Source organism: Heloderma suspectum, chromosome 5 (assembly GCF_057233095.1).
Source record: "Heloderma suspectum isolate Gila_16-S chromosome 5, 16-S_ref, whole genome shotgun sequence".
NCBI classification, from domain to species: Eukaryota; Metazoa; Chordata; class Lepidosauria; order Squamata; family Helodermatidae; genus Heloderma; species Heloderma suspectum.
This window is the reverse complement of record NC_139462.1, coordinates 127214269-127233196: the sequence shown is the minus strand read 5'-3', so window position 1 is coordinate 127233196 and position 18928 is coordinate 127214269. Positions and strand designations below refer to the sequence as shown.

At 50.0% G+C, this 18928-nt stretch overlaps 1 protein-coding gene across 4 annotated transcripts; it reads left to right on the top strand.

Annotated features, from left to right (window-relative positions):
- The first annotated feature begins 1646 nt into the window (after nt 1-1646).
- On the top strand, nt 1647-14750 carry IFI35 (interferon induced protein 35). Of its 4 annotated transcripts, none has more exons than XM_084857311.1 (10): nt 1647-1719; nt 2560-2587; nt 4693-4788; nt 5066-5224; nt 6086-6202; nt 7242-7395; nt 10048-10157; nt 11129-11318; nt 12298-12404; nt 13879-14750. In XM_084857311.1, exons 2-10 carry the CDS (start codon nt 2570-2572, stop codon nt 14068-14070), a joined length of 1143 nt encoding a protein of 380 aa, XP_084713437.1. In that variant the 5' UTR covers nt 1647-1719; nt 2560-2569; the 3' UTR covers nt 14071-14750. The 4 variants fall into 4 exon arrangements, with proteins under 4 accessions (XP_084713437.1, XP_084713436.1, XP_084713439.1 ...); XM_084857310.1 differs by having other exon boundaries at nt 1647-1798; XM_084857313.1 differs by having other exon boundaries at nt 1647-2274.
- The last annotated feature ends 4178 nt before the right edge of the window (nt 14751-18928 follow it).

Here is an 18928-nt window from a genome sequence, read left to right as displayed (position 1 = left end):
ATGGATAAAATGTTAGGCTGTGACAATTGGGTTTTCCAGGTAGATGTGAGGTCTGAGGAAATTAATAGGGTCTTCCATACTCTTGTTTCCCTGTTCCTTTATAGAAAATCTCTGGTGTTACAAAGCCAGAGGGAAATTAAATTGCAACTGTGAATCTTGGAGATGGGAGAGGGTAACATAGTACTCTCCCAACTGTGGAGGCACAACAGTGCCACACTGCTACATATAGGGCGCAATCCTATGCATGTTTAGACAGAAAAGACCTACAACTCCTAGCATTCCCCAGCCAGCCGTGGGGCTGGTGTGTGCTGGGAATTGTAGGCATTTTTCTGTCTAAAATTACATAGCATTGTGCCTTTAGTCAGAAAGGTTTAATGAAGAAAATATCTTAACGTATTGTAAAATGTCTGGGCTTGGGGATGCTCGGGGCTTAAGTTACAAAAGTTAAAGAAATAGACACAGATGGCAGTTTACCATTTGTTATGTAATGTTCCACAAGGTTAGCTAGGGGAAGAACTATATGAAACTGGGTCAGGTCCTGTGACATGCATTCTACCTACTTTGGGATCAATTAAAAGCAGGATCGCTGGCTACTTATTGCAAGGAATTTAACTGTGAGCACTTGGGGCTCCCGATGCTCCAATCAGATTTACATCATTTGACTGGGGCTTTATTTTTTCTTGAACAGAGTGTCGTGGGATTTGGACAGGGCTGAGATCAAGGCTGGGCATGGTTGAGCAGCTGCTGAGGACCTGTGGACCCACTGGAGCTGCTCCTTCCCCTTGCCTCTTGCTCTGGCCCAGACTGGTGGTGGGGAGAAGGAGGAACTGGAGATGCTGCTGGCTCTGCCTGTCAAGCAAACAAGTCTAAGCAATGAGAAAGCAGATGGAGAGAGCGAGTGGGTAGTGGTGAATGGATCCACTAAGGGATGGCGGGGGTCTTGCCCAAGGGCCCTCAAGCCCTGCAACCAGCACTGGGTTTGGATGCAACCTCTCTGAAATGACGGAAGCGTGGCGATGGGTGTGTGGCGGGTCTTGGGTGCGCTCTGCTGTTACTGTGCCCTCCTGGTTCTTTCCTGCCTTTAAATTTGGGGCCTGTGCTTTGGTGGGCAGGACAAAAGGGAGCACTTGCCAGAAGCAGGTCTTGCTTCCATTTCTCCGGCGCCGAGTAGCACACCTAAGCACGAGCGAAGCGCGCTCCCCCGCTTTGAGTAAACCAAGAGCCCCCATCTGTGTTACCCAGAAAGCAGTGGGCGGGCGCGAGTTTCCTCCCTCCGCGCTGCGCCCTTAATTGCGCGTTTGTTGCGGCTGGCGAGATCGGCGGGCGCGGGCGCCCTGCGCATGCTCGTTGCGGCCGGAGCGCCTCAAGGCCGACGCCCTGGGGCTGCGGCGCTACGCTGAGGCCCTGCTCTGGCTGTCGCGGGGGCGACGAGGAAAGGGCCTCGCAGAGGGAGGCGGGCCCGGCCCTGTCCTGGGAGCCGCAGGGGCAGCTCGGGCGCCGAGGGGGCGTGGCTGAGCCGGGCAGCCCGGGCCCTCCCAAGCCGTCCTTCGCGCCAAGCTCCTCGAAGCCGGCGCTTGCCCGGCCCTTGCCCGGCCCACGCCCACGCCAGGCGCGCCCCAGCCGCGCCCGCCGTCTTCCCGGGCGCCGGGGCGGGGCCACGTGGGCCGGGAAGCGAAAGTGGAAGTGAGCCGGCGGGGCCAGCTGGCGCAAAGCTGGGAGGTGAGGCGGCGCGGATGCGCGGCTTGGCCCCGTTCTTTCCCCGGACGGCTGCGTTGCCCGCGCGGAGGACCGCGAGCCCGTCAGTAGCGGGGCTGCTTTCAGGGGCGACCCGTCGCGCTTCCCTCGCGGCCGCCTTCCGCGGGGAGGGGGCTGCTCGCCTCCCTGCCTCCTTTCCTCGGGCGCCCGTCTCTGTGCCAGAGTGACCGGCGGGCCGCGGGGGGACACGCGGCATTCCCAGCAGCTGCCCGGCCGCCCGCAGCCCTGGTTCCCCGGTGATGGGCCGAGTCGAGGGCAGGAGACAGGGGCATCTCAGGCACCTTTCTGTGCTGGCCTCTTGAGCGCAGGCCTGACCTGGATCGGTCTCTGCTCTAGACCCACGCGGTTTGCGCTGGGTCTGACTGCGCTTGTTTTGCCCCACCAGGCCCTCTTTCCATAAGTCTAACGGCGAGGTGGTTTGAAACAAATTAAGTCGGGAAGGGCTCTGGGCGGGGTGGCGGGGCTCTGCTAGGCTGCAAATGGACCACGGAAGCCCAGCATTTGGTGCTGGGCTCTGAGGTCAGTAAACTGACAGTCTTCACTTTTCTTAAAGCAGGTTTTATGGGTGGGCAGTATAGCAACTGAACAAGCAGGCCAGGGCCATAGGCTGGGGTTTCAGTGACCAGCGTAAGCTCTTCTTCCATATAGTCAGTCACCTGAAGCAGGATATATCATGCAAATCAAATGAGAAGTTGCGCTATATACATATTTATACACTGCAGAATTAATTAGGGAGTTTTTTCTATGTGGAATTTGGGTTACTTTGATTTGTATTAAGTGTATTCCTTTGTATTTCTTTTCTAGGTGCATCAGCATGACAGATTCAGATGAGGTAAGCACTAGATGGACAAATCCTGCCTCTGTGTGGCATCTGCTAGGGTGGAAGAGGGAGGGTAGGTAGCTCTAGATAAACCTATCCTGTGCCCATCCAGATCAGGGGCAGGCAGCCTGTTGTGGTCCGTGGGATGGGTTGCCCACCCATGGACCAAGCTGGCAGATGTCAAGTGGGTGGGGCCTTTTTCAAATCTCCTCTCCCTCCCATGGTATAATCCACCTCCACCCACTTTACCCCTCTGTGCAGAGAAGCATAGAGCTCCCTGCTTCTCTCTGCACAAAGAAAGGGACGTGGTCGAGTCAGGCATCTCCTTTCCACACTTTCCAGCTAGGGTGTAAGCTCTGCGGGAAGGGACTTGCAGGAGCTGGTCCTGCAAGCTTTGCTCTCTCTGATTAGAGACAGGACATAACATGGAGGCTCCTCTCCCCTGATTCCCCCCCAAATCTCCAGGGCAGGGCAGGGCCTGCAGAGGGTGCCCAACCCTCTGGGACCCAGTTGGGCGCCTCCATGGGTCAGATTGGGCCTGTGGCCTGGAGATGGCCCTCTCCTGCTCCGGATGTTGGCGGCTACCATTCCCACCAGCCTCAGCTAGCATGGCCAGTGATCAGGGATGATGAGAGCTATAGGCTAAAGCATCTGGAAGGACCCAGCTTTGGGAAGGCTGCTCTAGAGTCAGCCCATGTGTATTATATTAACATAAGAAGAGCCCCGCTGACTCAGGCCAAAGGTCCACCTCTGGGCTGAACATCCTGTTCCTCACGGTGGCCAGCCAGATATTTCTAGATGTTTCCACCAGCAGGGCATAAAGGCAGCACCCCTATCCTGCTGATGCTTCCATCCCTCAGCAAGTTGTATGCAGTGGGGCCAAACACTTCTGAGCCTGGGGTTTAACTACCGTGGCCAATAGCTGCTGATATACCTCCCTTCCTCCATGAGTTTGAATATCCCCTCTTAAAGCCACCTAAAGCAGTGGCCCTTTCCACATCTTTTGGCAGCTTATTTCACAAGCTGCTTTTAAGTTGTGTGAGCAAACACCTTCTTTTGTGTGTCCTGAATCTATTGCTCATCACTTTCATTAAATGCTTCTGGGCTTTGGTCTTGAGAGAGGGAGAGAAGTGTGTGTCTATCCACTGTCTCTACACCATTCATCGCTTTATAAATCTCTATGATGTTGTTCCTTCCCCCTCCAGTCATGTTCCTTCTGAACTAAAAAGCCCCAAACGCTTTTGAGATGTGGCAACTAGAAGACAGTATTTCAAACATGGTCACAGCATAAAGTTACATAGAAGCATTATGATACTGTTTGTTTTATTTTCTGTCCCTTTCCTAATCATCCCGAGCACAGAATTTGCCTTTTTTTTAAACTGTGGGCACACATTGGGTGTTCACTGAGCCATCCACCGTCACTGCAAGACCTTTTTTTTCTGGTTAAGTCACTGCCAGTTCAGGCCCCATCAGTTTATATGAGAAGCCATGATATTTTTTGTCCCCTGGTTCATCACTTTACATTTATTTACAGTGACTGCATTTGCCATTTAGCTGCCCATTCACCGTTTGGAGAGATCTTCATTGAGCTCTTCACAGTCTGCTTGTGTCATCTGCGGACTTGGCCACCTCGCTGCTTACCACTGACTCAAGATCATTTATGAATGTTAAATAGCGCCAACTTGAAACCATGGTAGACACCCGCAGCGTGTCCACAAAAGGGTTGGAGGTCGAAACATGCCTGGACACTTCTTCCTGCCACCGTGGGTGGGGGCAGTCCTCCCTTTCTCTTATTAACCAGTGGTTGTTTTGGAGGGAAAGGCTCAGTTTTCCCGGCAGTTCACTCATACACACTGAATTTAATTGGGTCCCCGCACATTAATGGACAAAAACAGTGACAAAAAAAAGATTTGGATGAAAGAAAGTGACATTTTAAAAATGTGCATATATTTTACAAATTGATATATACATGTGATATATAGGGTTTCCCCACCCTTTTCTTAAGAAGATGTAGCAATCCACCAAGATGGGTTGCAGTGTTCCTTTATCCTTGGCTCCTCCCTCCATGCACCTGTGGGACGGGGGCTCTGGACTCTGAACAGCCTTTTGCTCTACAGGAATCTTTCATCCATCTGCCCAGTGAGAGCATTTCCACAAGTGGGTCTTGGGAGACGATGACAGAACAAACCTCGTGGGAAATTAAGAAGTGCCAGGTACTCCTCCTTGGGAACAGTGACTGCCTTTAATGTTTAAAAAGAGAGGTGCTGGTGCCCAGTCTCCCTCAAGGCGCTCTCTCCTAACACAAATGGGGCCTGGTTTGGGTTGCTCAGTAATGATTGAGGTGCACTCTGAACATGCCCCAAGGCACTTCAGTGTTGATTCTTGCTATTCCAAACAGGTTCATCTGGCTTTCAGCCCTAATGAACTCTGTCTCAAATGAAGCCCTGGGAGAGGGGTCTGATGGGCCTATGATTGTCTCTTCTCCCACAGGACACATGCAAGGCTTTGGAGATGGACTGGTTGTCATTGGAAGCAGGCAAAGGGGGAAGTGAGCAAGACACATTCAGACTCCAAGGAGAGGTTGAGTTTCTCTCTAGAAGACTCCAGGAATGTGAAGACAAGACCCTGACACAGGAAGGAGCTTACCAGGTGTGAACTTTTTAAACTAGAGTTGTGTATATGCTTCCTTTAAAACAAAGCAAAACAATTTTCTTCAATGTGGCTACCCAAATTCTGCCCTGAAAAAAGCTGAGTTCTGTGACATGTATAAATTATGCTGTTCCTTCAGAATGCATCTTTGTTCTTATTTTGCATCATTTATTTTGTTTCTACAAGCTATTGTGAAGTGTGTGACTTACTTAGGCTGCTGAAGCACTGGTCCTCTGACCTCTAGGAATCCTTCTCAGCACCTCACCCCACATTCTGGTATTGCCCCAGTTGTTCCAATACAAATTTAAGTTTTCATTTGGTGTCATGTGGGCTAAGTCCTGAAAGCTAAACCAGGTACCCTGCACCATTGTCAGCACTTGCACAGCCCAATTGCAGAAGGTCAGAAGATGCACAGCCCTATCTTGAGGCAGATACTTCTTGGGCTGGAACATAGCCTCCAGCTCAGCAGCAGGGCGCATCTGCAAGGGCCCCTCTTGTCACTGTTTGGTTGTCTAATGGCTGAAGACGTTAATAAGAGAGTTTGCAAAATCTCCAGCATCTGAGAATCTCTCCCTGCATGTTCTTTTTCATTCTTCAGTCTCTTGGGCTAAGCCCCCAGGGTTGCACGCTGGAGCACTGGTGAGTCCCAGCTCCAATGAAGCCTTCCCTGCTCTGAAGCTGGTAGCTTGCAATCCCTCCAAGGATTCACCGCCTGCTAGGAGGGGGCTGGGGTGTAAGGCTCCTTAGTCTAAACTAAAAAATGTGCAGGTCTGGGCTCCTGAGGAAGGGTGGTTCTGCAGGTTTTCTGCAACTGCAGGGTCCTTCTTGCTCCCTCTTAATGATGCCCCTTTTCCCCTGAAGAGAGCACTTAAGTTGATGGTGGAGGAAAGAGACCAATTGCTACAAGAAAAGCAGGTGCTGGAAAGCGAATTGGAACAGCTGGAGAGGCTCCAAATTGCCCAAGAAGAGCTTCACAAGGTATTGGGAGCATGTTGTTTATGGCCCCTCTTCCTATACAGCATGGGTGGGCAACTGCAGGAGGGCCATCCCCCCCCCCCCCGCCCTGGACACACACAGCCCTGTGGGCCACACTAGGTGAAAGAATAAAATTAAGGATAATAAAAATAAATCACTGGTTTGCTGCCAAAATTTAGTGGTAAACTGCTCCATTGAACTTGGTAGCACTAAGAGGGTTAAATTTAGCTTGTTTATAAGCTAAATTTGACCCTCTTTGCGTTCTGTTGCTGCACCGGAGCAGCATTTTGCTTATGTGTGCACACACATATATGCACAAACTTGGGGGTGGCATGTTGCCCACTCCTGCTATACAGCATTAGGCTGTCTTACCTGAATCCATGCACAAAAGCTTTTGCCTGGCCCCTTCAGGAGCCACTGAAAACATAGAGCCTTGCTGAATCAGACCAAAGGCCTGTCTAAACTGGCATTCTGCTCCCTCAGTGTACAATCAGGTGGCCCCAATGGGAAACCCACAAGCAGGACATGAGTGCAGTTGCGGCCCCCTGCTTGCGTTTACCAGCAGCTTCCTGCCTCTGATACTGGAGGTAGCATATGGCCATGAGGACTGGTAGCCATTGGCAGCCTTTTCCTCCATGAATTTTGTTTAACCTTCTTTTCAAGCCATCCAAGTTGGTGGCCATCCCTTCGTCTTCTGGTGGCAAATTCCCTAGGCATACAGAAGTGCTCAGGCTTGAGCCTACCTGTCAATTATACTTTCTGCCCTAAAAACCAGTGATGGAGACAGGTGGTGGTCACCCAGTGGCAAGGCAAAAGTATTTTGCATGTGCCTAGAAGCACGTTGTCATTCCATGGTACTTCATGTGTTCTGTGCTGAGTCCTGACCTTGAAAAGCAGTTGTGGGGGCTGAGCTCTGACTCAGATGGCACTCTGGAGTTTTGTGGGGAGGCTCTTTGCATGGGCATCTTGGGTTTTTAGGTTCAGTTTCTGAGACCTGGCAGGAGCCATCCTTTCTCTGCCAACCTTGCCCTTCCCTGTCCAGGTGCCAGCCACCCTTCCTGAGAGGGGGGTGGTGTTTAAAGGCCAAGTGAAAAAGAAGAAAGAGGAGACGTCGCCCGATATGCTGGCAGTCCTGCCACAGATCCGGTGCCCCATGGCTGGAGGATCGGCTCTCATCACTTTCGAGAATCCTGAGGGTAGGAGCAGCCATTCCCAACTGGCATCCTGATGCCTGACAGGCCCCACAGTGGTGGCTGTCAGTTGCGAAACATAGTTGGGGGCAAATGCAGAAGAGTAGAAAAGCACTGGGAGAATCTTAAAGGCTGTCAAAGCTGAAAAAAGGCAAATTCTCTTAGTGGATAGAATTGCCCTCCACTCTGTCCAGATACAGGTCAGTTCCCACCTCTGCCGTAGACTCTTTGGTCTTAGGTGAGTTATGCTCTCTTAGCCTCAGTCCCTTCGTTTGTAAAATAGGGATAATTATTTATCACTGGTCACTAATGGGTGGACGTGAGAGGCACACTGTGAAATGCTTTGCAAATTAGAAATGCTCTAGAATGGAGCGTGAGTAGCAGGTATGCTGGATTTGGGGTCTAGAATTAGACAGAATAGGAAGGCGAAAGCCAGCCCCTGAAAGGACTTTCTGTACTCTTCCCACTCTGCCTGCACACATGTGGACTTCAGGTATATACGTTCCAGGCAGTGGGTATATGTCAAGGGCTCCATGGAGGCCTCTCTCAGTCTAATCCTGTAGCCAAGTCCAGACACAGACAAAGGGATTCCTTTCAAAGCTTTATTCTTCTTTTACAACTTAACAACTATACCGTTTGCAACTCGATCTGAGCAGCACAGTACCTATGCCCTAAGTTGGAACAGTTGGTCCCCGTTTGAAAGGGAATTACTGGCAGACCCCTGAATTTAAGGACTAGGGAGAGTCCCTCCCCTTTTCCCTTGGATCCTCTGGGCGCAGCCGTTGTTTGCGCGCCAACCGGGCACTACGCCTCCTTTCTGCGCCCTCCATCCGGCGCCGCTCTCTGCGTCTGCGTCGCACGTCCACCAAGTCTGCTATCCATGCTCTGTTACTCCATGGACTGCTATCTAAGCTAGGAATGTTGGTGGGAGGAATCTCCATCAGCTGTTGGCCCTGGGAAAGAGGAGCGCGCTCCCCTCCCAGGAGCGACTGCTCTTCCTCAGAATCAGAACTACCCTGGGATTCTATGGGCTCAGTGTCCACCCTGACAGTATAGTTCATGGAGAGGCTTGAGACCTCCAGCTCTCCCCCGGCCCCCTCTCAGGCTTATGGTGGTCCATCTTGAGTCTGGGCTGTTCCCCTTCAGTCCCACATGAGCGAATGATCCTCCATACCAGGGGCGGGGAACCAGATTGGGCCCTGGGGCCTCCTGGGCCCCCTCCAGAGGTCTGGATGACATCAAGGGAAAAGGCACTCTCCCAAAGCCTTGCCCCGCAATGCCCCCAGCGTACGGAGGCGGGAGGCATGGAAATGTGCTGCTCCCTGCACAGAGAAAGGCATCCAGCCAGTGCCTGGGGAGGGGCGCGCGGAGTTGTGTTCCAGCTTCACCCACTACTCACCGTCCTGCTTGGGATGCAAGCACTAGGTGCGGAGGCCTGGCAGGTGACGAGAGGAGCGGCTCTTCCAAGGGCACAGGTCCTTTGTCCTTGAACAGCAGGCCAAGGAGCTGCTCCTCCAGGCGCTAGCTGAGGCCCAGGCCAGCTTGGCTTCTCCCATCTCTCCCCCAATAGGGGAATGGGCAGGAGGAGCGAAGCCAATTGAGCTGCCGCTCTGCTGCCCTCCTGCCCCCGCTCCCTCCTCTGAGGTGCTGGAGCTTCTGGGAGGGGCGCAGGAACATTCCCAGAGTGGGAAGAGTGCAGGCTGGGTGGGCTTCCCATCCCTGTTCCATACAAGTCCCCAAATCTCTACCCATAGAAAGAGAGGCGCTGGGGTGAATGCTCGTCCAGCCTTTTCCTGGACAATTGGTTTTCTGTGTGGAGGGAGTGTTTTGTATGGAGGAACATTAAGACTTGTGGGCCCTCAGCTCAGGCCCAGGTGTGTCTCCTGAGCAAGAACTAGGCCTGAGTGTAGGCAGAGGCGGCAAGAGGGGGAGGTATGCAAGGGCAGGGATGGGCGTTACGCAGCTGCAGCACAGAGCATCCCCCAGGCCCAGCATTATTCAGGGGATAGGTAACGGGGCTCTGGGGGTGATCTAATCCATCCTCCTGCCAGCTGTAGGAACCCTGTTTGTTCGTTTGTTTAAAGTATGTGACCCTGCTCTTCAGTCAGACAGGCTTCCAGAGCAGCTTACGTACTGTCAGTGAAAACGACTGCCTGCAGACCAGAAGCTAAATGCCGTGACGCACAAGGAAAAGGAGATGGGGAGGGAGGAAGAAAAAAGCAAACTCGAACGCCGATTCTTAAAGTTCAGGGAGAGGAGGAGCCTGGTGAAGCTGGTCTTTCAGCAGAGCTGGTGGAGCAGCCCTGCTTCCCACCTCCCTCTGCACAGCCATTGTGAGGTGGTCGGTGAGAGAGGAGCCTGATGGAGCCAGGGCCTTCCCTTTAGCGTAGGAAGGAACCGTCCAGCCGCAGATCTTAGTTTCCCAGGCTAATTCAGCCAAAGGTTTTTTCAACTCTGTTCTGCAAGGCTTCCATTGGTGACGATTCCAGAACCCCCGACCACTGGAGGACAGAGGCCACGCTCAGAACACACTCTCCCTCTTAAAGAAGGGCGGCAGTCTGAGTTGAGAAGCCAAGTCTGAGTTGCTCAACAGACTCGAGAGCTGGGGGTGGAGGAGGGCTGCTAGGAATTCATTTGGTCTGTTTCCACCCCTGTCAGTTGCCTGCAGGATCCTCGCAGTGGGACAGCATCGGGTTCAGCTGGATGACTGGAGCTGTGTGCATGTGAAGGCCGAGCCTCTGGCAGTGCTCTTGCCCTCATCCCTGGAGGTGGGTTCTGCAGCCTTCAGCTGGACTTTGAGGAACGTGTACCTTTGGGGGGTGGAATGGGGCTGACACTCCTGTTCACTGAAAGCGTTATCATATATCCCCATAGGCTGAAGAAGAAAAAAACAAATTGTGCATCGAATCTGCTCAACTTTGAGACTAGGAAACCCAAATGAGCCTCTATTTGCTCATTTTGCCCCTGTTGTGCTGCACCGATCCTTCACTTCTGGCCTTTGGCAAGTCCTGCTTGGCCCTCCCTGCCTCTGACTTCTGAGATTTCGTGAGGCTCTGACCATACGAAATGCTGAATTCTGCAGCCTGCATAAATGATGGCAGTTTTGCATGATTCCTCTTATATTCTGCATAACTAAATTTGGATTCTAATTTTTCACCATTTATCCTCTCTAATTTAGTCATGGAGAAAGGTTAAGGGCTATACAGAGCAATGAATCCCTAGTCCCAACTGCTGGAAATCTAATCCTGCCACCCTTCTGGCATCTGAGGTTTCAGCAGGCAGTGCCCACACAATTTCAAGCATTTGTTGTTGTTCAGTCGTGTCCGACTCCTCGTGACCCCATGGACCATAGCACGCCAGGCCTTCCTGTCCTGCGCTCTCTCCCGGAGTGTGCTCAAGTCCATATTCATTGCATCAGTGATGCTATCTAGCCATCTCATCCTCAATTTCAAGCATATCTGCAGCCATGAGAGATAGAAACTTGCTTTCTCTCTTTAAATGTAAGCTGAGACTCCCAGGAAGCTGAACTCTGTGCTCAACACCACGCTCTGTGCATTTTCTCAACTCCTGCAGAATTGCAGCCTTGGCAGTGCTGGAGCCCTAATGATTAGCTGTGCAAAAGTGCTGGACTGGGGAATGGAGGATGGTAGGCACCATACTCTCCCCCCACCCATTCTGATGTGGCCATCTGGTTCTCTTTCCCATGGCTTCTTCTCCCCTCCCCCCTCCCAATCTGCAGATCTCTTTGGAACAGAGTCCACGACAGGTCCTGCTGTCTGGATTGCCGGTCCTGTCCCTGCCTGAGGAGCAGCTGCTTGACAAGCTAGAGCTGTTTTTCAGCAAACGGCAGAACAAGGGTGGTGAGATGGAGCGTGTGGAGCGGCTGAGTACTTCTGGCCATATGGCTCTCACTTTTGTGGATGATGAAGGTATGGAGAGATGCAGAGGGAATGGGGAGGGTGGTTGCTCCTCCCTCATGCTGGTGGGGGAAGCATTAGGGGAGCCCCATTGTGTGGCACTCTGACTTTGTCAGTGGTCCACCTGTCTCAGGGTTCTGCTTACTAAGACACCCCCAGAGAAGCCCATGAAGGCAGGGCGGGAAGGGTGATAGCCATCATCTGACGTCTGTTTCTGAATGTGAGCATGGCGCTTGTGGTTTTTGAGCTCGGTGTCATCAACAGACTGATCCTGTGCATATGTCTCAGACCCTGTTGTACAACCATTTGTACTGCAGCCATTGGATTATCCACAGCAAAAAGTTCCTCAGGCAAATTGTGTTTAGAAGCTTCCCTTTTGTTCACCTTAAATCTGCTTCCTTATGTTTTCAGTAGGTGATCCCAAGTTCTTGTGTTTTGTGAGTTTATTTTTCCCACTTTACTTTTTTCCACTCAAGGTTTTAAAAATTTCCCTCACAATGTCACTTGGTCTTTCTCTTAGGAGGCTGTAAAAGTCCTATTGGTAAATATTTTCTTCAAGAGTGGAAATCATTTTAACTGCCATTTCCTGAACCATCTCCAGTTCATGTACTATTTCTTAAGAATTTTTAACCACAACATGTTTGTTTGAGCTAACATTCCATTAAGAAACATGGTTAAATAAGCATGTAGTTTAATCATTCTTTTTCATTTTTGTATGATTCCCCTCCCCTTGTTCTCTTCCCCCCCCCCCCCAACTGTTGCCTTCTCGGGGAGAGGTGGGTGAGAAACTGAAATAAATGTTGGTTGCAGAACACAAAAGCAATGCAGGCACTTCCCAGATGCTCTCTATTACACTCCACCTTGTGTAGGGCCTAGAATTGCACAGTCTTTTAAGGCAGGCAGAGATATTAAATGCCCACACCCAGGAGACATGTCTCAGTCACAGATTTCAAGCATGGTCCTTTTTCCTTTCCCCACCCATCTTCTCTAGTGGCTGAACGGCTTGTCCGGATGAGTCCATTTCAGGTGCCCATTGGAAAGGAGACCCACGAGGTCAAGCTATCGCACTACGTAGGTGGGGAAATAACAGATCTGCAGGTGAGGGGAAAGTGCCACACCCAGACACCCATTGCACTCCTCTCTCACCAAGCACAGCCATGTCCTGCTCCTGATCTGAGGGAAATTTTTCTTCCCAACTCTAAACATGGGGCATAATCAGATCCAGAGCGTGATCACGTAAAACTCATACACTGAATCATGTAAAGTGAATATGAATGGGGTGCACCTCTATCTTGTCAGGGGCTGAAGGATTTATGGTAGATACCATGGGATTTCTTTTCACATGATTTAATTTGTAGCCAACTGGGGTCAGAAAGGGCACCCCACCATGCTCATACACCCCCCCCCCTCAGATCCTTGCTACCTCAGGAAACCAAAGCATACAGCAGCACCAGAGGACATTTTGGAATTGTTGTAGATCACAAGCTGAATATGAGCCAACAATGTGATGTGGCTGCAAAAAAGGCAAATGCTGTTTTGTGCTGCATTAATAGACGTATAGCTTCCAAATCCAAATGTGCTGGGGGCACTGTTTTACAGTGGTTTTGCTCCTAAGAGAATAGCACTGGGGGGACTGAGCCATGCAGTGGTAGCCTTGAGACTGGTCTACCGTAGCACTGGTAAAGCTTCATCTTTATTTATTTATTTATTTATTATTACATTTATATCCCACCTTTTTTCCTCTTTGAGGAACCCAAGGTGGCGTACATAATCCTCCTCCTCCTCCATTTTATCCTCACAACAAGAACCCTGTGAGGTGGGTTGGGCTGAGAGTGTGTGACTGGCCCAAAGTCACCCAGTGAGCTTCCGTGGCCAAGTGGGGACTAGAACCCGGATCTCCTGACTCCCAGTCCAACACTCTCACCACTACTGTGTCCAGTTCTGGGCCCCACACTTTAATAGGGATGCAGACAAACTGGAGAAGGTTCAGAGGAGTGCAGTGAAGATGATCAGGGGACTGGATACAAAGCCCTACAAGGAGAGACTGAAAGAACTGGGCCTGCTTACCCTTGGGAAGAGAAGACTGAGGGGAGATAGGGTAGCGCTCTTCAAGTACTTGAAAGGTTGTCACAGGGAGGAAGGCCAGGATCTCTTCTCCATCATCCCAGAGTGCAGGACATGGAATAATGGGCTCAAGTTACAGGAAGCCAGATTCCGGCTGAACATCAGGAAAAACTTCCTGACTGTCAGAGCAATATGACAATGGAACCAATGACCTAGGGAGGTGGTGGGCTCTCCCACACTGAAGGCATCCAATTCGAGGCTGGACAGCCATCTGTCAGGGATGCTCTGACTTGGATTCCTGCATTGAGCAGGGGGTTGGACTCGATGGTCTATAGGCCTCTCCCATCCCTGTTATTCTATGATTCTGTGACATTGTTTGCCCTATACCAGCTGGCAGAAGTGTGATTGTAAAGATATTGAATCTTGCTAATATTTTAAAGCTGAGTTTGCATTTATGTGAGTCTTTGGTTGGGTGTTCATTCACCACCCTTTTGTCTCCCCATTCCAGTTGCGTTCTTCAGTCTGTGCTCGGACCGTCCTGCTTTCAGGGATTCCAGATGTCTTGGATGAAGAGTTGATGCGTGAAGCCCTGGAGATTCATTTCCAGAAGCCCAGCAAGGGTGGGGGAGAAGTGGAAGCCATTGTTTATGTCCCAGCTGGACGCTGTGCAGTAACTGTCTTTGAGGGGGAGGAGGACTGAGTAGCTCTGCTTTCCAGAGCCAGAGAAAATGTCTTCTCAGTCACTGCACAAGGGGCTATTAAAATCCACCAGGCAAGAAGCCCTGAGAAGACTGCAAACTTTGAAGTTCTGGGGAAGGGAAGGAGAAAGTTTTGATGGGTGGATTTGTAAATCAGTGTATCAAGATGGACACTAACAGGCAAATATCACTGAAGTGTAAAAATAAAAAAGATTTCATTGTGGGCCTAACCCAGAGAGTGGGATGGGGGCTTTACCCAGAGAGTGGGATGGGGGCTTTACCCAGAGAGTGGGATGGGGGCTTTACCCAGAGAGTGGGATGGGGGCTTTGTTCTTGTACTTCGGGTTATAAAGAAAGACTCTCTCTGGTACAGTGGTGCCTCTCTTCTCTTGACATCAGAACTGTGTCTTTATTATTTGGAGTGCTTTGATTTGTGTTTTTTTCCTAGTTTGCGGTTTCTTCTTGGTAACTCCATTGCTTGGCTTTAGGATGATTCTGGTTCCCTAAGATTTTTCTTTCACCCAGATGGGAGGGGGAAACCTCAGAGAAGCAGAATAAAGAGAATGGCAGAATCACATTCATGCTCTTCACAAATAATTCAGTGTGTGTGTTCATTACTCAGACAGATAAAAAGGGAGCAAGGACAACCATTGTGTTTGGTCCTTGGAAGTAAAATTTTCTCCTGGTTCCTGTGATTCATCAGTTTTGTAAGATATACAGAGAGCTCTTGAGACTGGTGTTTTGGAGAAAATTAGTCCAGACTTGGGGTACCATGTAATAGATGGCTTAGGGAACACATGATTCATGGAAGGGTCCTCGGCCTCTGTAGGAAAGAGAATTGTATGTGTGTGATTTGCAAATCATCTGCAACTGCTCACAGATTTTATTCATTTATCTTCCACCTCTTCTCCAAGAAGCGTAAGGCATGTTTCTCTTTCCCCCATACATACATTTTATCTCACAACAACCTTGTGAGGCAGGCTAGGCTGAGATCTAGTAATTGACTCAAGGTCACCCAGTGAGCTTTATGACTGAACAGGGATTTGAACCCGGGTCTAACTGCAACACCACATTGGAGTTCATAGAATCATAGAATAGTAGGGTTGGAAGGGGCCTACAAGGCTATTGAGTCTAACCCCCTGCTCAATGCAGGAATCCAAGTCAGAGCGTCCCTGACAGATGGCTGCCCAGACTCGTCTTGAATGCCTCCAGTGTGGGAGAGCCCACCACCTCCCCAGGTCATTGGTTCCATTGTTGTATTGCTCTAACAGGATGTTTTTCTTGATGTTCAGCCGGAACCTGGCTCTTTGTCACTTGAGCCCATTATTCTGTGTCCTGCACTCTGGAATGATGGAGAAGAGATCCTGGGCTTCCTGTCTGTGACAACCTTTCAAGTATTTGAAGAGTGCTATCATATCTCCCCTCAGTCTTTTCAAGGCTAAACATGCCCAGCTCTTTCAGTCTCTCTTCATAGGGCTTTGTTTCCAGTCCCCTGTTCATCTTTGTTGCCCTCCTCTGAACCCTCTCCAGTTTGTCTGCATCCTTCTTAAAGTGTGGTGCCCAGAACTGGACACAGTACTCCAGATGAGGCCTAACCAGTGCTGAGTAGAGGGGAACTAGTAATTCCTGGGATTTGGAAGTGATGCTTCTATTAATGCAGCCCAAAACAGCATATGCCTTTTTTGAGCCACATCACATTGTTGGCTCATATTCAGCTTGTGATCGACAGTTCCAAGATCCCTCTCACTTGTACTGTTGCTGAGCCACGTATCCCCCATCTTGTAACTGTGCATTTGGTTTCTTTTTCCTATGTGCAGAACTTGGCATTTATCCCTATGAAATGTCATTCTGTTGTTTTCTGCCCAGCGCTCCAGTCTATCCAGATCACTTTGAATTTTGTTTTTGTCTTCCAAAGTATTAGCTATCCCGCCCCATTTTGTGTCATCTGCAAATGTGATCAGCATACCCTGCACCTCCTCCAAGTCATTAATAAAAATGTTGAAGAGCACTGGGCCCAGGACTGAGCCCTGCGGTACCCCACTCGTTACCTCTCCCCAGTTTGAGAAGGTCCCATTGATAAGCACTCTTTGAGTCCGATTCTGTAGCCAACTGTGGACCCGCCGGATCGTTGTTTCATCTAGCCCACTTTGAGCTAGTTTGCTCATCAGGAGATCATGGGGCACTTTGTCGAAAGCTTTGCTTAAGTCAAGGTATATGATGTCTACAGCATTCCCACGGTCTACAAGGGAGGTTACCTGATCAAAAAATGAGATCAGATTCGTCTGGCAGGACTTGTTGACAAATCCATGTTGGTGTCGAGTAGTCACTGTATTGTTTTCAAGGTGCTTACAGATGGATTGCTTTATCATCTGCTCCAGAATTTTCCCAGGGATTGATGTCAGATTGACTGGTCTGTAGTTCCCAGATTCCTCCTTTTTACCCTTTTTGAAGAAAGGGGCAACATTAGCCCTCCAGTCATCTGGCACTTCCCCTGTCCTCTGTGATTTCACAAAGACAGTGGTTCTGAGAGTTCTTCTGCCATTTCCTTTATTACTCTAGGGTGCAGTTCATCTGGCCCAGGAGATCTGAACTCATTCAAAGTAATTAGGTGTTCCTTTACCATATGCCTATCAATCTCAAGCTGCAATCCCGCCCCCTCAGCCTGTACCTCGCCTTTGCCAGGGGGGTCACAGACCCTCTTTGGGGAGAAGACTGAGCCAAAGCAGGAATTGAGCACCTCTGCCTTTTCTTTGTCATCTGTTATCGTTTTGCCACCCTTGTTTAATAGCTGAACCACCATTTCTTTCCTCTGCCTTTTACTATGCATGTAGCTGAAGAAAGCCTTTTTGTTATCTCTAAGTTATCTCTGTTGGTTAGGATCAAGTCAAGGATAGCCGATCCTATCCCCCACACAAGTCAGGAAGTTCCTGGAGGGGCCATGGTTTGCAGAATTTGTCTCCCAACAAATATCGGGGAAATTGAAGTCCCCCATTATTACTACATCATGCTTCCTTAAAACATTGGCTATTTGCTTTTCAAGAGTTGACAATGTGGGAAGGTGCACAGGGGCTCCAAATGTCTGCCACTTGTATAACCTAAGTAGCTCAGTAAGGCCAAAGCCATAGGCAACAGGGCCTAAAGTGGCCTGAGAGGGCAGAATTGGGGAAGATGTCCCTTGAGGCAACTTGGTCCTGGTTGTGTAAGGCTTTGTATAGCAACACCTTAAACCTAGCTTGGTAGCAGAGTGGTAGTCAGTGAAGGTCCTTCAGCACTGGTGTATGTGCACAGTGAACCCCACTGTTCTGAGTCTAGGAAACATCCGCGTCAGCAACACAGTTGCCGCATCCTGCCCTGGCTGCAGAGTCTGAAGCAGCCCCAAGGGTGGCCTTGCATGGGGTGTGTTACGGTAGACCAGTCTCAAGGCTACCACTGCGTGGCTCAGTCCCCCCAGTGCTATTCTCTTAGGAGCAAAACCACTGTAAAACAGAGCCCCCAGCACATTACTGATCCTGTGCTTCATGGAGCAAGTTTGATGTAAAAACATGAATCCATAACAATCACACTAGGATGCTTCACAGAACCACTATGGCATAAAAACATGGATTGGGGGCATGGGTTCTATGGACTGTTTTTTGGGTTTGTTTTTTTTTTTTTACAGAAGATGCCACCAAAATAACCAGGTAATCACAGATCATTTCTGCATCCACGGATTGTATTATGAAAATCATGGATCCACTGATTGGCCTGTGCCCATGAGCGGCGGGCAGATCCCATGATTTTTCTGGTTCAGGCCATGGAGGCAGATGTGCTCTGTGATACGATGGTGGTTTGGGGTATCTTTCTTGTAAAAGTCATGAGGATCTCTGCCTCAGATCCATGTTTTTGCACCATGGCTGTGCCCACGAGTGGTGGATCCATGGTTTTTCTGATTCAGTCCATGGAGGCAGATGTGATCTGTGATTAAATTGTGGTTTGGGGGATTTGCTCTGTAAAAATAATGTGAAATCACAAGGATCCCTTCCTTGAATCCATGTTTTTGCACCATGGCTGAGGCTGCGAGTGATGGATCTGTGATTTGTCTGGGTTAGTCCCTGGAGACAAATGTGCTCTGTGGTATGATGATGTTTGGGGGTATGTTTCTTCATGAGGAGTCTCATTTTGGGGCTGTGGCTGCACCCACGAGTGGCAGATCCGTGATTTTTCTGGTTCTGTCCGTGGAGGCACATGGGCTCTGATATGATGGTGTTTGAGGTATACGTTTCTTGTAAAAATCATGAGGATCCTTGGGGATTCCTGTTTTTGGGCCATGGCTGCACCCACGAGTGGCAGATCCATGACTTTTCTGGTTCATTCTGTGGAGGCAGATATGAGCTGTGATATGTTGTTGGTCTGGGGGATTTTCTGTGTAAAAATCATATGAAATCAGGATTCCTGCCTCTGATCCCTGATTTTGTGTTGGGGCTGCGCCCACAAATGATGGATGTGATCTTTTCGGTTCATTCCATGGAGGCAGATGTACTCTGTGATTGGATGGTGGTGTGGGGGGGGTCTCCCCTTTGAAAATCATATGGAATCATGAGCGTCCCTGTTTGATTTCATGGCTCCTTGTTCTACTTTCTTCCTAATTTTTATAAGGTTGATGACGGAAGGTATGCTTTCCCTAAAGGTTGGTAGGAACCGCCGTGCTCTTCTCCGTGGCTCCTGCAATCCATTTAAGAACCCCATCAGAAGCTGAAGGGCCTTCAGTAAAGCAATGGGCACCGCGGCCTTCCAGGGCCAAAGCCCGCTCGAGCTCGGTTTCTGTTAGGAGGGAACCATCCCCCTGCTGGATCGGCCCAAGGCCCATCTAGCCCAGCACTG

Excerpts from the sequence above, each read along its gene's own strand:
- IFI35 (XM_084857310.1), top strand. The coding sequence starts at position 1,734 with ATGCGCGGCTTGGCCCCGTTCTTTCCCCGGACGGCTGCGTTGCCCGCG. Across the intron at positions 5,225-6,085 it reads CACAGGAAGGAGCTTACCAG|AGAGCACTTAAGTTGATGGT; the intron begins GTGTGAACTTTT and ends TTTCCCCTGAAG. Across the intron at positions 7,396-10,047 it reads CACTTTCGAGAATCCTGAGG|TTGCCTGCAGGATCCTCGCA; the intron begins GTAGGAGCAGCC and ends CACCCCTGTCAG.